The sequence below is a fragment of the Pelobates fuscus genome, chromosome 7 (genome assembly GCF_036172605.1).
Source record: "Pelobates fuscus isolate aPelFus1 chromosome 7, aPelFus1.pri, whole genome shotgun sequence".
NCBI classification, from domain to species: domain Eukaryota; kingdom Metazoa; phylum Chordata; class Amphibia; order Anura; family Pelobatidae; genus Pelobates; species Pelobates fuscus.
Genome location: NC_086323.1, coordinates 128,143,526 through 128,164,745, shown reverse-complemented (window position 1 = coordinate 128,164,745; position 21,220 = coordinate 128,143,526). Strand labels below are relative to the sequence as shown.

At 42.3% G+C, this 21,220-nt stretch overlaps 1 protein-coding gene across 4 annotated transcripts in view; it reads right to left on the bottom strand.

Moving 5' to 3' along the window:
• Nucleotides 1–21,220, bottom strand: part of CACNA2D2 (calcium voltage-gated channel auxiliary subunit alpha2delta 2) — a 310,100-nt gene that overhangs the window by 141,960 nt on the left and 146,920 nt on the right. For all 4 annotated transcript variants that reach the window (XM_063426623.1, XM_063426624.1, XM_063426625.1 and 1 more), the window contains exon 3: nt 10,270–10,386. In XM_063426623.1, the coding sequence (XP_063282693.1) occupies nt 10,270–10,386 (117 nt within the window). The remainder of the gene's footprint in view (nt 1–10,269; nt 10,387–21,220) is intronic.

Here is a 21,220-nt window from a genome sequence, read left to right as displayed (position 1 = left end):
GGGGGCTATTAATACTATAGTGTCAGAGTTTGTTTTCTTGGCAATATAGTGGTCCTTTAAGCTCTTATATATCAGGTGTACAGGTAGATAGGGAGAAGTGACTCAATATGAATTCTATGTACACCGTACTCAGAGACTGGATGTAATGTAGTGGGCAGTAGAGCTCCATCCCAGGAACAACTGAAAACTCCATATCCACAAATCCACCAGTAAATAAGGAATGGGCTACACGGCGGAAGCACATTTAAATACCCTTTTAAAATATCCCCTTTAGGCCATGTGACTAAAATTCAGATCACACGACTGTGAGTGAGGGTTTGGGATGTAACAATGAAAGGGTCCCTTTAAGCCCCATCATAACTTTGCATTATTGCAAAGCTGCGAGTCCATGGAGCACATTGAACATTCTCTGAAAGTTGCTAAGAACTGCAGTGATTTGTAAAACTTAACGCTTGTTCATCAGAGCTGTCGATCAAGAGTTCCAGTTTACCTGTGTGCATTTTGTGCACATTTTGCGTGTAGCATGCCATGGACAATGTATGCACAGCTCTGCTAATAATTGTACACAGCCTGTACCACTATCCAGTGAATTGGGTTATGTGTAAACTGATAGCAGCTTTGAAATTACTGCTACCATTATACAGGGCAGTTTCACTCATCCTTTGCAATGAGTGGAACTGCTCATAGGAATAAATTACTGGGCAAGATGTTATGGGATATGAGTTTCTTCTTGGTGTAGGAGGGATCTGCCTGTATTGTACCGAGAGACGTTTTCAGGTATGTATGGTTTTTATTTTCCATTTTTGCATAATTCTTTAATGCATTGTCTACAATGCACTAAAACAAATAGGGAATATTTTTACCCCATAGTTTTAATATCAGGGTTAAATTGGACTGACATGCATTGAGGAGGATCTACCAGGAAAAATGTTGGAATAATGGAGGCATCAGGTAGAGAGGGGGCAGAGAGGAAGAATATGCCAGAGGCCTGTGTGTCTGACAGATGAATGCCAGCGTATTCGGTATTCCCGCCACCTCTCTCCATTGCTTTGTTTTCCAGCAGCTCTAATTTTGTCTCGTTCTTCCCTTGCAGCAGACACACAGCTTCCAAATACACACACACAAAGCAAATAAATAAAACAAGTCTGGATTTGATTATAAAATAATTAAAATTATAATTAAAACAAAGCAACTAACCAGTAATTAGCGAGGCAGGGAGAGAAGGGGCCGCATTGTCATTATTAATTAACATGCGCAGAGATTAAAACCTGTGAGGGATTTACTGAACTCCCCTCCTTTGGAGTCTGCTCTGGATTTGTGCATGAAGGGAAAAAACACCCCCAAACCTCCCTCGCAGATACAGGGGGTGTACAGCAACAGAACTGCAACTCATTGTCTGTAAAGGGAGAGGAGGACGAACAGACAAAACACCATCACCGTAAACAGGGGCGCACAAGGGCTGAAGGCATTATAAGCGTAATGTCAAGGCACTTTGTTTAATAAGGAAGAAAGCCCAATATTATGATAAATGCGGAAAGTATATGACACATTACACAGAGCTCATAAATATATCCAGAGAACATCAACAACCTTGTGGAATATCCACTTACAAATATCATGACACACATGCTAACGCTAACACACACACACACACACAGATCAGAAATGCCATATGACACATACATACATATCTCACAAACAATCAATCAGGGAAACCTGTGCCATCTTACATGCATGCAGAAAAAACACACACACACACACACACACACACACACACACACACACACATCATATGACACACACACTCTGTCTCACAGAAACACACACATACAATCAAACAGAAATATGTGATGACATATCTATCATGACATGCACACACACACACACCTGGAAGACTCATGTACAAATACATAATATTTTTAGCACATAAATACCATGGTGTACACATAAATAATATCAGACACACATTGGGGTTATTAACTCAACACCAACTTGCGAACAGAGAAATTAATTGCAAAGTCTAAGCTAAATTAGCAAACTGTGACAATAGCTGAGTGGGAGAACTTTGCCCAGCCCTCTGAGTTTACCTAAATGTTGCAGTTCGGTTTAATATCCACTTCAATTTCTAGTTTAGGGACTAACCCCAATGGAGGTTCTCACACATGCATGCTAATTCTCCTTCACACATGTTGTCTTGCACAGGCATACCTTTCTAGAAATGTCTCAAGATCAGCCTGCTGATTGCTTCCTCTAGCTCAGTCCATTTCCCTTGTTGTTAATGTATTAGTTAGCTAATCTGTTTTGCTACTGTATTTTTAATCTAATTAAAACTGTCAGCCCAAAGTGATTGAGATCAGAAGCTTGCCAGAAAGGAGTGGCAGGAGTATCTAATGAGGCACTGAAAACTCTGAGGGCTTTATTCGCTAAATCAGGAATTGTAGATAATGGACATTAAAATTAGACTATTTTGGGTAAAAAGGGGAAAACTCTTGAAATTAACTTATTTGTAGTTCAATTATTTTGGATTTTTGGATTACAATTTGTCAATTACTATATCGGTGCATAAACCCCCAGGACTGTCCGCAATAACATGAGCGTTTATTTAATGGGGTTCATTAACTAAAGAGTCAATTACAGTGTTCTGAAAAACCAAATTGCAGAATGTAGGCCAAAGTAACTGAGTTGGAAAAATTCTCTGTTTCAGCTATAGTGACAGCTTGATGGTTTGTGTCTAAAATTTACATTTCGTGTTTGGTGCAGTTCATATTTTACAGTAAAAAACGTTGTGCCTCATACAATCACCCCCACATCTAATTCTTTCCCTGGTTCACGAACTTAAAGGGACACTGTAGGCACCCAGACCACTTCAGCTTATTGAAGAGGTGTGGGTGCAAACTCCCACCACCCTTAACCCAGCAGTGGTAATTATTGCAGTTTTTATAAACGGCAATAATTACCTCTAAGGGTTAACTCCTCCTCTAGTGGCTGTCTACCAGTCCCTTATCGGACGCAGGATGTACTCACGCTCTGCATAGGAAAGCATTGAATAATTCTTTCCTATAGGGAGATCCTAATGCAAGTGCGGCCATTTCCGCGCATGTTCCTTAGGTCTCCCACGCCAGCAGAGGTGGGAGGTGCAGGGGAGGAGTGTGGGCGGAGCTGAGCCAGCACCGATGGTAAGTGAGTGAAGTGGTTATTAACTCCTTCAGCGCCATGGGAGGAGGCCTTGACAGAGGGGGAAGCTATAGTGCCAGGAACACGAGTATGTTTCCCTGGTAGTATAGTTTCCCTTAACCCCTTAAGGACACATGACATGTGTGACATATCATGATTCCCTTTTATTCCAGAAGTTTGGTCCTTAAGGGGTTAAAGAGCCAATTACATTGAAATACCTACACAGACACCCTCCACTTGCACGGACCTATCAACTGTGTTGACTTGTGGTTCCTCTAACCTCTTGATTTCCGGAAACCAATCAGAAATTGCTGTAAAGGGTTACTCCAGCTTCCTTAACCATTTTTGCTTTAAGAAGTGGCCATGCTGGTAGGAAACTGTATCTGTAGAGAAAGAGATAACTGCAGTTTTGTTACACCCACATCACGATACATAGATGGCCTGGAATTCTGTTCTGCGTTAATGTTAATTCTGTGCACACTGCGTGTTGGCGACAAACTGGGTGAAGCTTTATACCCGCTCCCTCCCTTGCTTGTGTGTTCCCTCTCCAACCCTCCCCACCTTTCTGCTTTCAGATTAATCTTTTTTTGACAATCCCCTCCCTCTGTCAACCGCCATCTTGTCCACCTCACACTCTCTCCACCTCAGCTCAGAGTGCGCTCATGCGCACTAAACCTGGAGATCTGCCCAATCAAAGCATTTGATTGGACCACAGAAACGGAAGCAGTGACGTGGACATCAGAGAGGAGAACTTTGACAGCCTCTGGATTCCACGTAAGTTTATGCTTTATTAAGTATTCTTGCATAGCAAGACCACTTAATGTTATCTCACATATATATGATTATTCTTATTATAGCCAAATTTACCACCTAACTCCTCCCACAGTTTTTACACTACATAGACAAAAAATATACCAAAACGTGCGGATTGTTCCCGATTGGTGTGCTATTACTTTGTGGAACGTTTCGCCGAATGGTTCACGGAATATCGTCGTTCTTGTGGCGAAATTTGTCCCATAGGAATGAATGGCAAAGCTAGAGTGGGAGCTGGCAAAAGCTGAAAAATCAGGACATGATTTCTAAACTGCCACCACTCCCTCATTTTTAGGCCCACCTACACAAATCTTATATCAAAACGTTCAGCTATCCCTGCTGCCACTAAAAATGTCCACAGCTAAGCCATAGTCCTGATAGTTTTGACCATTTGTTTGCAACTCACGCCGTCCATTGACATGCATTGAAACTCCACTCTGCAAAGCTCACATTTGAAGGGCAATTTCTAAACTGCGACTGTGCCTTCATTGTTAATATCTCAGAGACATACTATACATAAAATGTATAAAAATGTAGGTCTGGGTCTTGTGATTCTCACAATATAAAGCTCTTCGCTGTAGGATTTATAGTTTTTAAAATACGACTGTTTGAAGATGGCTACCGCCAAAATACTCTGACCTGTGCCAGGCTGGAGCAGCAAGTGATGTCATAGACAGAGCCTTTTGTACACCTGCTAATGTTTTTATAAATGTATGTTTTAATGTAAGTGTGCAACAACGTTGCAATTAAATGTGCTAAATTAAAAAAACATGTTTGTTTAAAAAGTGTTGGAGTAACCTTTTAATTAAAGTGAATACACACTAACTCTCTCTATCTCCTCTAACATGTCCTTTTCTGATACTGTTACTGGAGTGCTGGCAACAAACTGGTCAATTTATACTAAGTTCTAAAAGTTGGCCTTTCTACAGGAACATTCCAATGGTTTCCTTGTGAATTTAGAACAATTCATAGTAACTTGGACAACTCAAAGGTGATTGCTCTTCCCTCTATTCTGCTACTTGATTTTAAATTCGTGAGAGGTTGGTCACCAATTCACTTGAGGCAATAATCACCTTATTCAACTATTTAGCAGCACCTACTGTAGTGTGGGTGGGGAAGGGGAGTCAATGGGACCTCAAAATGGAAAATCCAGTTTGCAACTTAGCTAGCAAGCAGGAGCCTAATGTTCAGTGCTTTCCTAAAAGTGCACAGAGGTTTACACAGCTTTAATAAATACTAATGAATTACTTAATTTGAAGCACTTACTACGATGCTCTTGTACATAACTGAATTGAGAGTTAGTAACTTAGTGTTATCATTGCAAAACTAATATTGAATTCATTGACCTCTGAAGAAAGAAAGGCTTCACCGACACAGTCAGGTTTAGAACATGTAACCCTGTATTTTGTACAAGTACTACAATAAGCACATTAACCCAATGTGTGAATCTATATAGATAAAATAGAATAGAATAAACCCTAAATCACTAATATTTTACCCGATGACAAGCATATCTCACTTAAATGTCTTGGCTGTTTGCAGACACACAGAGATCAATGCAAAAAAGCATTCTTTACACTTTCTCCAGATTAGAATTACAAATCATCCTTCTATTGCTGTTGGCCATGCGGGCTGGAAAGATAAGACTTGTTAACTCACGTTTACAGAGACTGAAAAACCACAATTTATTTTAGGAAAACAGCTATGTACACGCAGTAAAATTATATGCTTCTATGGATGTTTGTGGTTATATCATCCAATCCTCAACTGTGCATGTCACTCAGGGCCTAACATTAACCTCTTCACTATTGAGCACTTTGCATAGAAATAAAATAAAAAATAAAAAGCTCAGTTCCTGCCCCCCCATTACTCCCCCATAGCAGAAGTTGGTTGTCATGGTTACATGGTAAATTATGTGTGCAATTTATATGAGTTGTAGAAAGACCATGAATAAAGGACATCCAACACTTGCTGTTTCTAGAAGGAAAATATTATTATTATATTATTATTTATATAGCGCCATCAGATTCCATAGCGCTGTACAATTTACAATCAAGAATATCGTTTTTGAATTAATCATATATTTGCTCTAGAAATATCAATTCTATAAAGCTTTGCCATTTTATAATTAGATCATATGTCACTAATACGAAATCTCTCTCTTGCATGCACATGCATACACACGTTATTTCACTAAACTGGTAATTGATGACTCTAGATATGTATAAACATATACATCTACGAGTGTAAATTAGTATTAAGTATACAAACCATATGTAACCATATGCATTTGTCTTGGGCGGCACTTTCCAGGGGGCGGCAAAAAAAGCCGCCCCCAAATGCCCAGGGCAAATGTCTTGTTAGCCTTGCAGCTAACTGACAAGCCAGGCGGGCGGCGCTGGTGAGGGAGCACTTTCCCCTGAGCTCTCTGACGTCATATTCCGGCTCCCGGCATCACTCTGCGGCGCGCGAGGGAGCTGAGCAGAGAGCTCAGGGGAAAATGCTCCCTCGTCAGCGCCGCCCGCCCGACCACCCAGCAGCCCCACTAGACCCCAGGGAGAGGGAGAACCCCCCCCCCCCCAGCATTCCCAAAGGTAAGGAGGCTGGGGGGGTTAAATTTAAAAAAAAAAGTGAGTGTGTTAATGTGAGTGAGTGTGTCTGTTAGTGTGTGAGTGAGTGAGTGTGTGTCTGTTAGTGTGTGTGTGTGTGTGTGTGTGTCTGTTAGCTAGTGTATGCGTATCTGTCAGTGAATGTGTGTGTGTATTTAGAAGGCAGGGCAGGGGGGAAGGGGGCGACTGAGTTTTGTCCTGCAGCAGAAAACCAGGATACATACTGCATATGTTAACAATAAAAGGGTAGTGCAGAAACAAAATATTTTTAGGAAATAGACTAGGTTTAACTGCTTCAACTACTACCCATCAGCTTATTCTCCATGAGAATACTTTAAACCACAGGTTCTCAACCCATGGTATGCGAACCTCAGGAGATGTACATGCACCACAAGCAGTGGGTAGTCCAGTAACTGACCGGCTGGCCACCTTAGGGCCCCCCAGGGACAGCCACATGTGCGCTAAGGCAGAGTTAGCACCTACTTACAGCACTAATGTGCTTTGTCGAGTGGGGGGGGAATGAAGGTGGGTGGCGAAAAAGTGCTGACGTCTGCGCTCATCCGGCACAGCTCCCTCGCGCACCCTGTGGTTAAAACGGGAGCCAGGTGATGACATCACTCCGGAGCTGGGATCACTAAACGAGCGAGCAGAGCAAGAGAACCATGAAGATTACACAAGCTTGACACTAAACCTCAGGAAAATGATCCCCACTGAACACAAGGGAAAGGATCCCCACTGAACCCCAGGGAAAGGATCCTCTCTGAACCCCAGGGAAATGATACCCACTGAACCCCATTGAAAGGATACCAACTGGACCCCAAGAAAATAATCCCCTCTGAACCCCAGGGAAAGGATACCAAATGCACCCCAGGGAAAGGATCCCCACTGAACCCCAGGGAAATTACCGACTTCAGCTCTCCCAAAGGCTGGGTGGACTTAAATAAAAATAATGAGTAATAATTTGTGAGTTTGAGAGAATGTGTATGTGTCTGTCAGTGAATATGTGTGTGTCTGTCGGTTTGCCTGTCAGTGTGTTTCAAATCAATAAGTGTGTGTCAGTGAGTTTCTGTGTCTGTCAGTGAATGTGTGCCTATCAGTGTGTGACAAATCAGTGTGTCTGTCAGTTTCCTCTGTGTGTAACTGTTAGTGTGTATTATTGTCCTTTGTGTAAATGTTGTGTGCCAGTGTCCTCTGTGTGTAAATGTTTGTGTTTCTATTCTCTGTATGTAACTATTATGTGTGTATTATATTTACATTTTGTGACTTTTATACTTCAGATTAATAGTGTTCCTATGTGTCAGTATCCTCCAAGTGTAATTGTGTGTGTCAGTGTACCTTTGTGTGTTACTATTATGTGTGTATTATATTTGTATGTTGTGACTTTTATTCTTCAGATTAATAGTGCATGCACTCCTCATTACATACATAATATTCACATTATGTCATATTTAATTTGAAAATATTCTTTACTACCTTCAATAAGGATTGTTCTGCAATATGGGATTACTTTAAATATCAGTGTGTACATGTTTCATTTGTAATTTAAATAACTAGGAGTTACTTTCTCAGAGGGAATTTTCTTTAGACCTGCAGGTATACTTCTTGGTAAATGGTTGAGAAACACTTAAAACAAGTGGAACTGCTCTTTAAAATGAGACTAGTTATATTGCATGTGCTATCAGTTTGCACACAGCCCAGTTCATTGTTTAGTGAACAGGGCTGGAAGCAGCAACCAGTGGAGCGATGGTCCACACACGCACATGCTGTATGGACAAGTAAGAAAAAAATAGATCTTTAGAACAGGCAAAACTAATCACTGACAGACAGCTCTGTCACCTTCTGAAATCTTTGCATATTTTGCAAGACTCCTGACGGTGAAATTGCCACTTGGGGAGTAGTGGCCTGGGAGTGCAGCAGAAGTGAGTTATACTTATCCGATGCTGTTCCCCACGGTCATCGCCATCTTTGATCTTCAGCTCCTGGTGCTTCATCTGCCAGGATCCCACATTAGTGCTGCTTCAGTGTTGCACCATAACAACTTCAGCAAATGTTGGTGTTTAGAGCAACTCTTTAAAGCAGTACAGACACTTTTGAGCATTTCATTTAAGAGACACTCTATGTACGATAGCCACTATCGCACTCTGTAGTGGTTATGATGCCAGAAACCGTCTGATTGAAGTCTGTCAAACCGCTTGTGAAGCGTATGATGCTTAATTTGGTGTGTTGGAAACCCGTGGTCCATTCAGGCTCAGTTGATCTAATAAAACGTATGTCCATGCTTTTACATTATCCTACTGCCTATGTCAGGTGTAAACGGTATTCATTGCCCAAGAGTTGGCAGCTGACACACTCAGTCAATTAATACTGTTCAAAACTGGTATAGGCTGGTGTGATTATGCTTAGATTGTCCTTTTAAAATAGAATCTTTATGAAAAAAGCACGTACTTTTGGCATGGAAAATGAATTGAAATTTCCACACAATCAAAAATGATACACAAAACAATAGAGACTATTCAGATTTTTTAGTTTTGCAGGTCAGGTGTACTTGAAGGAACAATTGACACAAAGCTGTATTCCTAACACTGTAGTGTCCTTCTACCCCCCTCCTGTCCAGTGTTGTTTCATGGAGTTAAAGGAACACTATAGACACCCAGACTACTTCATCTCATTGAAGTGGTCTCGGTGCAGTGCCCCTGCTCACTTTAGCCATGCAGGGGAAAACTTTAGGGTTAGGCATACAGATTTGTATTACTAACACATGAATACTACAGGAAGCACCTCTAGTGCAGTCTTCACCCTGCAATATAAACATTGATGTTTCTCTAAAACTGCAATATTTTACATTACAGGGCTAAAGGGGACAGGGACACTGCACCCAGACCATTACTATAAGATGAAGTGGTCTGGGTGTCTATGGTGTCCCTTTAAACCTGCTCTTCATATAAAAAGGTAAGTAGCTGAGCCTTTTAACTTTGCAACTGAAACAACTAACACTTATGGGATTTTTTTAATAAATGGGCACTCGAAGCAACATAACTAATACAGCTCAGTGAAGGACGTTATTAGTTGGCTGTGAGCAATTGGCTAACCTGCCCCGGGCACTTTTAGCCAATCATTGCCATTCAGGTAGGACAAATTTTGCAATGATAATGCAAGCATGTAAATTCTGTATTATCAATACGGTCAAGAATGGGGTTGATACATAGAAGAGCCTTGGTTTATGTCATAGTGCGTCTAAATGGTCGAAAGTATATAAAACATTTTTTTCCTTTAGATACAATCAGTGAAGACATCTCGCTCCGTGCGAGCCCACGCCATGATTAATTCTTGGATATCTAATGATTACTTTGGGTGTTCATTAGAGGGCAATTGCCAGCTGTAACTGGCAGAGTCCCTTGGCACTGGCAATCCTGCACATTCAATGTAAAAGACAAAGATGGACGGCATCAATGCCAAAATTAAGCAACTTTAAACCTTACAGCTGTTTTTTTTTCTTCATTTGTTTTTGTGCTGCAATTCTCGCCAAGACAAGCATTATAACAATTGACTGAGGGCGGCAGGAGGAGTAGTTGGACCACTGGTGGGCCCCAGTCTTGCTACATTTTATAAAATAAGAAGGCAGCAAGTAATCAGACAAACCAGCTCACCTGGCACTCAAACTTACAAATCTTACCTTCAGAGCTCGCACTTTCTTAGCAAGAAGGGTCTCAATGTCGCCAGCGACCTTTTCAACCAGTTTGCGTGGCACGTTTTCCTTCACCTGAAACAGGTTCCGCTTGTCTCTATAGAGCTGGGGGAAAAAAAGATTAACAGGATTATTTAATAAAGTGGAGAGTAATTTGAAGGTGGGGAGTCATTATCACTGGACCCATGCCACAATGTGATCAATATGTGGGGACAAGTCACTTTCCCTATTTTTCCACATATCTTACCTGCTCCTGTATCTATTACAAGATTTCCCCTTGATATTTTTCTCCTAGCACATTTTAATTCACACAACTCTCCCTTTGATATTAATTCATCTCTTCAATTTGCTTTTATTTTTTTTGTCCTTCATTCCACTTCAATAAATGTAATAAAAAAAATAAAAAAACACATTTATCATCCCTCCCCTAACCATTTATTTTTAACTTTGTTATATCCATTCTCCCCCATCTCACATTGCTGAACTCAGCGATCTGAGTGTCTCCCATCGGACCCCTCACCACTGCACACCCACAGCTGAGACTGCAGTGATCACTAAAAATCATAAGATTATGGAGAGGAGGCTCTGGTCTTCCTGCAACACTATCTCGCTGACTCTGCATCTCACAGCGGAGATCTGCTTTCCAAATTTAAAATGACTCTGTTGACTAAACAGTGCTCAAGAGTGTGAGGTGTGCGATGTTACACAAGGGAGGAGACAAATATCTCAAATTGTTCGAATGTAGGATGATTCTACCATCCAAGTCAATGCCGGTTCCCTGTATCAAAAGCACACTCCAAACTAGCAATTAGACAATAACGAGAACAACAAATTCTCTGTTTTCTTTTTTTTCTTTTTAAACTGTTTGAAAACAGAAAAACTGTTGAAGAATTACAATGCTACCATGCCAGCGAGAGGTCTATTGTTCAGCCCTCTTGACTACAAATATTTTTACTAAAGTTTTTGTGGGATTTGTTTTTTGTTTAGAAATATAAAAGTGAGTTTAAAATTAGCTTTGGCAACACGTATTCATGCAAATAAAGCAAAACTGGATTGCTTGCAAGCGCCCACCTTTAATTCCCTCACAGAAAAAAAACAAATAGAAAATAATATATATATTTTTAGTTAAACAACCCTTAGCGTTCTGAAGACAGGATGCTTGGTCCTCTAGATTCGAGAATGGTAAGTTCTTCCATTTGAATATTAGTCTGAGTGGATGTGCCTTAACTCTACAAGTGCCAAGAGACAGACAGAGATGGGATTTGGCACTTTAGATTGATGGACTCTCTGCCATGTGCATATATATTCAGGATTGGTTTCTGCATGTCTGTACCCCTCTGACCTTCCCTTTGATGTTCCTCAGCAGTGGTATGAAATGCTGGCGCAGCCCTCCCTGCGGAGATTGTGCCGCGGGAGCAAAATGACATTTCAAAATCAAAAGCTTTTCTGCCTGCTGCCCCTGTGCCAGTAATTAGCATCGTTCTGAACGGCAGCAACGGACTGCAGAGACCCCGACTGCTTAAAAGAAGACCAGAAGGAGGACTCATTCCATCGTTACATTGGATAGATTACAAACTAAAAGTGTTAATTCCAGGAAGCAAGAGGCAGCCCCCCTAGAATGAGCGTAAGGCAAGGCCCCTGACCGGGCGTTCCTCTAGAGAGAGCTTGGTGCTTGTTAGAGCAATCAAAAGCATTGCAGTCTGATAATGAGGACAGCAGAGAGATGCTGGGGGCCAAAAAACATCCCCCAGACATAAGCCAATGATGAGTTTCACTGATGGGAGTAGACAATGAAGCGTCATGGTGTAAAGACAGATCAGATAGACAGGTAGAGGGACAGGTTGACAGGTAGAGAAATGGATGGAGATAGATAGATGACAGACAGACAAACAGACAGATGGATAGATTATACTTTTACTAATACTAATATCAACCCTGCTATAAATGTGTTTTTTAACTTGAATTTTCATTATTGTTTCAGTGTAGAGATGTCGCGAACATAAAATTTTCCGTTCGCGAAAGGCGAATGCAAATTTCCGCAAATGTTCGCGAACGGGCGAACCGCCATAGACTTCAATAGGCAGGCGAATTTTAAAACCCACAGGGACTCTTTCTGGCCACAATAATGATGGAAAAGTTGTTTCAAGGGGACTAACACCTGGACTGTGGCATGCCGGAGGGGGATCCATGGCAACACTCCCATGGAAAATTACATAGTTGATGCAGAGTCTGGTTTTAATCCATAAAGGGCATAAATCACCTAACATTCCTGAATTGTTTGGAATAACGTGCTTTAAAACATCAGGTATGATGTTGTATCGATCAGGTAGTGTAAGGGTTACGTCCGCTTCACAGTGACAGACCAAACTCCCCGTTTAACGCACCGCAAACAACCGCAAACCGTCCATTTGCACAACCACAAACTCCCCATTTGCACAAGGTTAGATACCAAGCTAGCCATGTCCCGTTCCTTGCCCTCACTGATGACAACATCATCATCATCACACCGTACGTCCATGTGTGTAATGCTGCCTGACTGAGACATATCCCTGTTATCTACATCCTCTGGCAATAATGGTTGCGCATCACTCATTTCTTCCAACTGATGTGTAAATAACTCCTCTGACAGATCAAGTGAAGCGGCTGTGGTGCTAGTGTTGCTGGTGGCGGCAAGGGGGCGAGTGGTAACTTGAGAGGTGCCCAAAGCTAAGCTGGAGGAGGATGGTGCGTCAAGGTTCCGAGCAGAAGCTGTAGAAGATTGGGTGTCCTGTGTTAGCCAGTCAACTATGTCCTCAGAACTTTTCGAGTTCAGGGTACGTGGCCTCTGAACACTGGGCATTATTCTAGGGCCAAAGGGAATCACAGCACCACGATGGCCCCTGCGGGGTGGCCTGCCTCTGCCTGTCATTTTTTTTCGATTAGTGGTATTATGCGTGCAAGCTACTGTGACAACAGATATGAGTGGCACTGTGCACTGGCAGAAGTTGGCAGAGTAGACGCTGTAGGCCTGACACACACGCTTGCAGACAACTAACTGCTATTCAATCTATTACAGTCAAAATTGTATTTTTTTTTTTTTTTATGTACTCTACTGTTACACCAGATATGAGTTGCACTGGTGTGACACTGTGCCCTGGCAGGCCCTGAAACGCACACGTGTGAAGGAAACTGACTGCTATTATTTCACAGTCAAATTTCTAGTTTTTTTTTTTTATGTACACTACTGTTACACCAGATATGAGTTGCACTGGTGTGACACTGTGCCATGGCAGGCCCTGAAACGCACACGTGTGAAGAAAACTGACTGCTATTATATTACAGTCAAAAAAGTTTTTTGTTTTTTTTTAAATGCAAGCTATTGTGACACCAGATATGAGTGGTGGCACTGGGCAATTGGGCACAGTATACGCTGTGAGCCTGACACACACGCTGGCAGGCAGGCAACTGCAATTAGATTACACACAAAAAAAAAGCAGACTGATGTTCTAGCCCTAAAAAGGGCTTTTTGGGGTGCTGTCCTTACAGCAGAGATCAGATGAGTCCTTCAGGACTGTAGTGGACACTGAATACACTAGCCTAGCTATCGATTTCCCTATTAAATCAGCAGCAGCTACACTGTCCCTCCTCTCACTAAGAATGCAGCTTCCGGGGGGCGGGGCCTAGCTGTCATGGAAGAAAGACGCACTTCGTGTGAGCTCCCTCAATATCTCACTTTAAGCAGCTATCAACAAGTGAATTTCACCCCAGAAGGGGATGACCCAGCAATGTTGCTCCTACCTGACCGACCCGACATGCTTAATAGCGGTCAGCAACTCGACAGAGTCTTACTTACCTCCGCGTGACAAGTGTGGCCTGGTGCTCACCGGGCGGGAGAGGTGGACGATCTCCCGATCCTGGGATGCCCAGGAGCAGCTACTTCCCAGCAGGAGCTCCGTTACCCCCCCCCCTCGGACCGGTGGGGGTTATCCCGGTCCACCCCTGAGAGGCTGTCTGGAGCTAATGGACGCACAGAGCACAGTCGCCAAGGCTGACATACTCATCTGCAACTCTCCCAATATGGCGGCAGCCACTTGTCCTCCTGGTACCAGCAAAGCATGGCAGGATATTGAGTCTAAGCTGGACAGACTCTTTAATCAATTTTGGAAGCAAATAACATGCAGGAAGCCCCAACAAGCTCCACCACAGCCCCAACAAGCTCCACCACAGCTAAGCGAAGCAGTCCCCATTAAAATCCACCAACGCAAAAGGCGTCGAAGACGGGACCGGAGGCACAAACAGAAATGCAGAGCCTGCCCCACGTCAAGCACTCGCCTCCACCTTAAGCCACCACAATCCCGCACCGGACGTGAAGCACCACCGGGACATATCCGACCACCCGACAAAACAAGCTTCCACCACCTCAAGCCGCGAACCCGGCACTCAGCTAGAGACTTGCCTTTGTTGTTCCAGGTATCAGGGACTCCCAGGGTCTGCACCTGGAGCCCAGAAGGGATCGGATGAGCACAAGCAGTAAACAGCAGCCTGCCAAGCATGTCCCACTATAGCCGATCCTCCACACCATGCCTTTGATCACATGAACTGCTCTCTGCACATTAACTAATCGTAAAGTAGCAAGCGTTTAAACATGTCATTATTTCACCTGCTAAAGAGTTTATTGTCGTAGTTCCTTACATGCCTTTACCTTAACCGTTCATGTATTATGTTATTCACTAGTCTCATCTCATGGGGCGACTCACACTTGATTTATAACTAGTGGTGGAGCTGCTGATATAAATACACAGTTGATAACGTGCAAGCTACACCCTAAACATGACAGCCATCTTTCACAACAATGTACTGCTATATACTCATACCCTCAGTGCAACTAGCCATGATATACGCACGTTCAGCCTAGCATGCTCAAATATAACACACTTCTGTCTAAAAAAAAAAAAGTATAATAAAAAAAAAGAATGCAGCTTCCGAATGAATCTAAAATGGATTCTGTCCAAGAGGTGGGAGGGTCTGAGAGGGAGGGTCTGGTGCTGATTGGCTGGAATGTGTCTGCTGACTGTGAGGTACAGGGTCAAAGTTTACTCAATTGAGACGAATAGGTAATATGTTCGCCATCCGTGGCAAACGCGAACAAGCTATGTTCGTCGGAAACTATTCGCCAGCGAAATATTCGGGACATCTCTATTTCAGTGTTGTGTTGATGATGAAAATTGATATGTTTAATTAAAACATTCCATTTAGAATGTTATACAATATTTCTACTTGATTTATTTGTAATAAAGGGTTGTATAGGCATGTACGCACCACGCACTCATTGCTGTTCTGCAATGTCATGTTTGTTCCTGCACACACTGCGTTGTGACTTCATTGACAGTGCTAGTGCTGCTCACTCACCATCATATAAGTACTTTGTATAACTGCAGAGGGTACACATGGACTGATGGAGTTTCTTTCCATCAAGGTGCAGTCAAGCTATTCCACTATTCTTCCAAGAAAGGTAATACTGCGGCCTGAGTGCATGTATAGGACTTTGGCACTGCAATGATTTGTATATATATATGTATGTAATGGTGTCTAGCGCTGTCATAAGTCAGGATCAAGATGGGTCACCTTTCAAGATTGCTCAATAAAGTGTGAATTGTTGGAAAAGCAGAGATAATTTTAAAAAAAAAGCTTTTTGTCTTAAAATGTGAAATCTACTTTGAATTTATAAATAATAACATAATAATTTCCCAACAATTCTCACTGTAGTGAATAACCCTCTATGTCTCTATGGAATGCTAAGCAATGTGATAGGTTAGAGTCCCTTCATCTGTGCATTGTCTCATATCACAATACAGTCGATTGTTGATTTTCTGCTATTCACAGGGGGCCAAGCTCGAAGGATACCAACATTTCAATGGATAATTGAACAAACCTAAATGGTGAATGATCCTCAATGATATGAAATATTCCTCGCCATTTTGGATTGATTGCCCAGAGAAATGTAAGATAATCAGTCTCTAATGACAGCTGATCCTTCTCTGTCTACTGATAATCCACAGTTTTGCAGGATAATCAATTTTAACAGGCATGGCAGGAGTATCATGCTGGACAGCAAAAAAGAAGACAGTCGATTAATTAACTAGTGTAGTCAGCGCAGTCAGTATGTATGACCCAATAGTGTTGACAAAGTCGATTTGTGAGGTGTATTCACTATAGAGGGAATTACGGACAATTGAAAGGACAATTGCAAATTTTAGGTTAAAATCTCCACTCTAGAGGGGCGGGGCCTGACAGCCGACCAAGATGGTCGTGTAGAACCGGAGCTCCTCAAGAGGAAACACTTTTAATGCCGCAAATGGGCCAAACGAGACTCCAAATTGCACCAAACCCTGCACCTCAGCCCGGGGAGCACCCTCACTGCCCCTCGGAACGGGGCGAGCCTGCAACTCACGGCTCCCGCCAGCACATGACCCGCGCGACACCCGCTGCAACGCAAGAAGAAGGGGAGACGGACAATCTCCGACCTCGAAGAGGGATTGCCGAGAGGCTCCCCTGGACAAGCGATGCAGCCTGCAGCTAAATTGAACGGTCAAGGCCCAATCAAGATGGCCACACGGGCAAAGAGCACACTTACCCAGCCACCTAAGCATACCCAAGAGTTCTTCGAACGGCTCTGTGCAAACTTCTGGACACAGCGCCGTACTCTGGGACGGTCCTTCAGGCTATCGATCAAAGAAGCAGCGGCATGGATTCGCCCCGCAACCCGGCGCCACCTGTGTGGGTACCCGCCTACAACCCCCAGAGCGGCCACCCGACAACACAGATGCCGAAGATCAGCAAGGCGGGAACCAGCGCCATGTCCCTCTGGAGCAAGCCCACACACACCAGACCAGGGCCACCAAGCATGCCCAACAAACATACCATACAGCGGCACCAGAGACCCCTGCCCAGCATACTACAACACCGCACCTAAGGGCTCAAGCTGGAAGCCGTGAAGCTAGACAAGAGAGCTTCCGGCCGACATGCAATCACGACGGGACCGAACCGAGGGGCTCCAGCAGAGAGCAGAGGAGTCTTCCCCACGGGGGCTGCAACGGGGCCCAGCCTGCGGAAACTCTCGCACACCAAGGAGGTCAGGCGCTAAGACAAGGGATAGGGTGAAATCCCACTGATGTACCACCTGTGCATTTCAGTTACCACCATGCCCTTACTCCGCCGACTGATTTGCACCAACCCTGGCATGGACTGTCCGCGCCACATTACCTACTCGGACGACTACCCTTACAACCCTGAAAGTACCTAGTGACCATGGCGCCCTGCCCGAACTGAACCGCGGAGCATATTGCGATCTTTACCATCACTTTTACGCATTATTCTCTGGGCTGGACTTGGACTATAACCCCCAAAATTACTATCCGGGGACCAATATACATGGAACTTGCTTATTCCCCACAGGGGCATCTCCTGCAGAAATAACCCATGGTTATATTTGTCATGTCACTATATATGTCTATACATGTTCCTAGCCTAGTAACCATTGGCACTCTAACTGCCTTCCTACCTAGCCTGTTTACCTAACACTAAATGACCCTGAGCCCTAGTGCAGATCATATGTTGTGTTATGCAGTTTTGTCATAGCTAAACGTGTACCTCACCTGCTCAAATGAGCAAAACAGGAGAAAATACTTGAAAAGCGACATCAATATATATATATATATTAAAACATGCAGTAGCATCTAATGCCTAGCTAAGGTAACACCATGTTAGAATAATTGTTCACCCAAGCAATGTTCGCATTATAAACCAGATTAGCAATGTTTTAATCTCTGGAATTAATCCTCTGTTATTTCATGTTATTTTGTTTGACCTATCCTTGTACCACACCTTTTCTGATAAGCAGATCTGGAGAAACTACTTGACAAGCGACAATAATACATTTAAAACTGTGCAGTATCTTCTAATGCCTACCTACGGTACCACTATGTTTGAATAACCGTTGGGACATTGTAAGCCTGATGTGTTCTATCCTTGCACAAAGAAATTAAAGAATAAAAAAAAAAAAAAAATATCTCCAATCTTAATGATTTCCAGTCCAGCTATTTCAGCCTAAAACGTCCATTGTTAGTAACTACAATACCCGAGTTTGTAAATCAGTCATATTGTGATAAAGGCTAAGTGAACGTCCCATTAAAAAGTAAAAGTGTAACTTTAATAGACTTCATAAAGAACTATATACGACAGGGTTATTCATTCACTCTGACCCGAAGTGAATTGACAATCATATATTTGCCATTCAAAATGTAATTCTCTATAATTGGTAGTATATTGAATAAATCAGTTATCCACAATGACTTTCTGCCTGTTTCTTTAAGGCATCTTATGAAAGTCATACCAATGCAAATTACGTACAAAGTTGTCTATAAGGAGGTTTGGTAATAGTATTAATTTTAGCAAATGATCCAGTATACAATAATTTGGTGAGTAATATGCATTTGTCGCACCCTCCATTAAGATTATAGGGAAATGCTATGAAGAAAATTAATTTAAGTGATTCCAGAAGAATGCCTTTAAACACATTCTGTAATAAGTATACAAAATTAATTCAACTTCGGCGTGAGCATAGAAGGAGGGAATGGAAAAAACTGTGAGAAACAGAGACGAGGGGATGGACGAACCTAAATCCCTCCACTTCTGGATGCACCGCTACTAACTATGCACAGAGACAGAAATTATAAGGCTGCGAAATGGGCCAAATTACAGCTTCCAGTACGATACATAATGAGCAAAGGCTTCAATCTGCAATCTGCCCCACTCTAGATCTGCATTAATTGCTTCATAACTGACCCCAGACAGCTGGAGATCACAAGAACACAACACACACGGGGCGAGACAGGCAGGACGGGGAAGGGAGAGAATGGGGGAGTCGGAGAGAAAATAGATTGTAAAGAGAGAGAGAGAAAAGGAGACAACAAATGTGTATGGATGCGAGAGAGGGAGAAAGAAAGAGAAAGCACAGGTATGAGAGAGAGAATACTTGTGCCGTAAAATGAGGATGAAATAGAAATTAAAGAAATGATAAAACAATGAGCAGATGGGGAAAATGACAAATATTTTGAGAATAAGAGAAAGGTGATGAAGATACCTGTAGAAAATCCAGCCAACATCAGGCCAATGGTAGAAAACAGTAAAGTGATTAGCAAGCCAACGTTTGAGCCGAGAATCCAGCACAGCAACCTGACTTAACTTGAGATAGAAAGAGTATGGGATCAGCTAACCTAACAGAAGACTTCTTTGAGCAAAATACAAGAAAACTAGTGACTAATGGCAACAGAACAAGAACACTGGCCACTGGAGAATTAATTTATCATTCCATGGTCTGATAAATTCCAATTCAGGCTATTTCATGCTAATGATCAGACTTGAGAATGGTATTCATAAACTGTGTGAAATCAATCAATCAATCACAGCCAGTATCCCAAATAAAATGTATTGATTTAAGGAACACTCCAAGCACCATAGCCGCTGCAGCCTGCCATCCCACAGTAAGATGTCAAACTGTGCGGTTTGACAACTTGCTTGGGTTTAGACTGGTGCCAGTGCCACATCAGCTGCATTAGGTATTTGCCAGACTGCTCTATAGAACAAAGCAGGGCCAGCAGGATCACGTTCATTGGCACTTTTAGCCTTGCTGATGTCTACAGATACATCTAACTTCTCCTGCTGGAAAAGACCAGATGTTGTTGGGCGCCTGGTGAAACCCATGTCCAGTTGTAGTGGTTATAGTGCTTAAAGTGTAAACAAATTAATTTCACATTGGAAGCACATTTATTCTACATACTGCTGGCCAGGACTTTCAAAACTTGAAGAAACCATACACATTAAAAAAAAGCAACATGCCAAAGTGGCCATTCCAGAATTCTCTTTTATTTCTGGTGAACCAACGATCACACACAATTACATGGTACGTTTTAAATTTCAAAGAATGTACATATACTAATCGGACTGTAAAGGGGCTGTTTTCAGTAAATACATAAGTAGCACTGTGCTTTTACAAGCACAACTAGCCCCAGATCCTATAGTGTATGCCTGCAAACCAAATTCAACCCCCTACCTAGAGCAATTTATTCTGACAAACAACAAACCAAATCCTCTGCGGTTAAGACAGGGCTAGAATGGTGGCACCTAATGTCTGAATGCCTAGTGCAGGAAGTATCATCGTTAACTGTTTTAATCCGTTATCATGGGTTCATCTAAGAGGATTTTACTGTGTGGATGAGATTTGCACAAATTTGCTCTGCGATAAATATATTCATTTAATGGGTTTATCTCCCTGTGGAGAACTCATTCAGACTGGAACATATTGTCCACAAAAAACACACAGAAATAAACAGTTTCTGCCTAACGAGGAGCCAGGAAAAAGCTGAAATTCCTTACTAACAAGAAGGTGGCAATTTAGAGAGATGTGTGTGTGTTTGAAGCAGCTCAGGAAAATGAGCTAGTATCACGTGGCCCCATGACATAAGTTTTAAAAGAAAGAAAAGATTTTTGGATAAATGTTTCAAATGTTCATATTTTTTATATGTATTTCGATACAGTTTTTTATATTAAATAATAATATTTTGAAAAAATAATAATCTAAAAAGTGTATCCAAAAATATTACATTATTATTATTTTATTATTTATATAGTGCCTGCAAATTCCGTAGCGCTGTACAATGGGTGGATCATTTCAAAAGCTTATGAGGAAAATTAAATTGAGGCCTAACCTTTGAATTCCCAACAATTATCACTGTAGTGTCCAATTACTAACTAACTGATGTTAAGGAGACACTATAGGCACCCAGAACACTTCAACTCATTGAAGTGATCTGGGTGCAGTGTTCCTTTTGCACTTAGTGTTTACCGGAGATGAGGGCGCGTGAGGGAGAAGGAAGGCAGAGGGAGCGATAGTGTGAGGAAT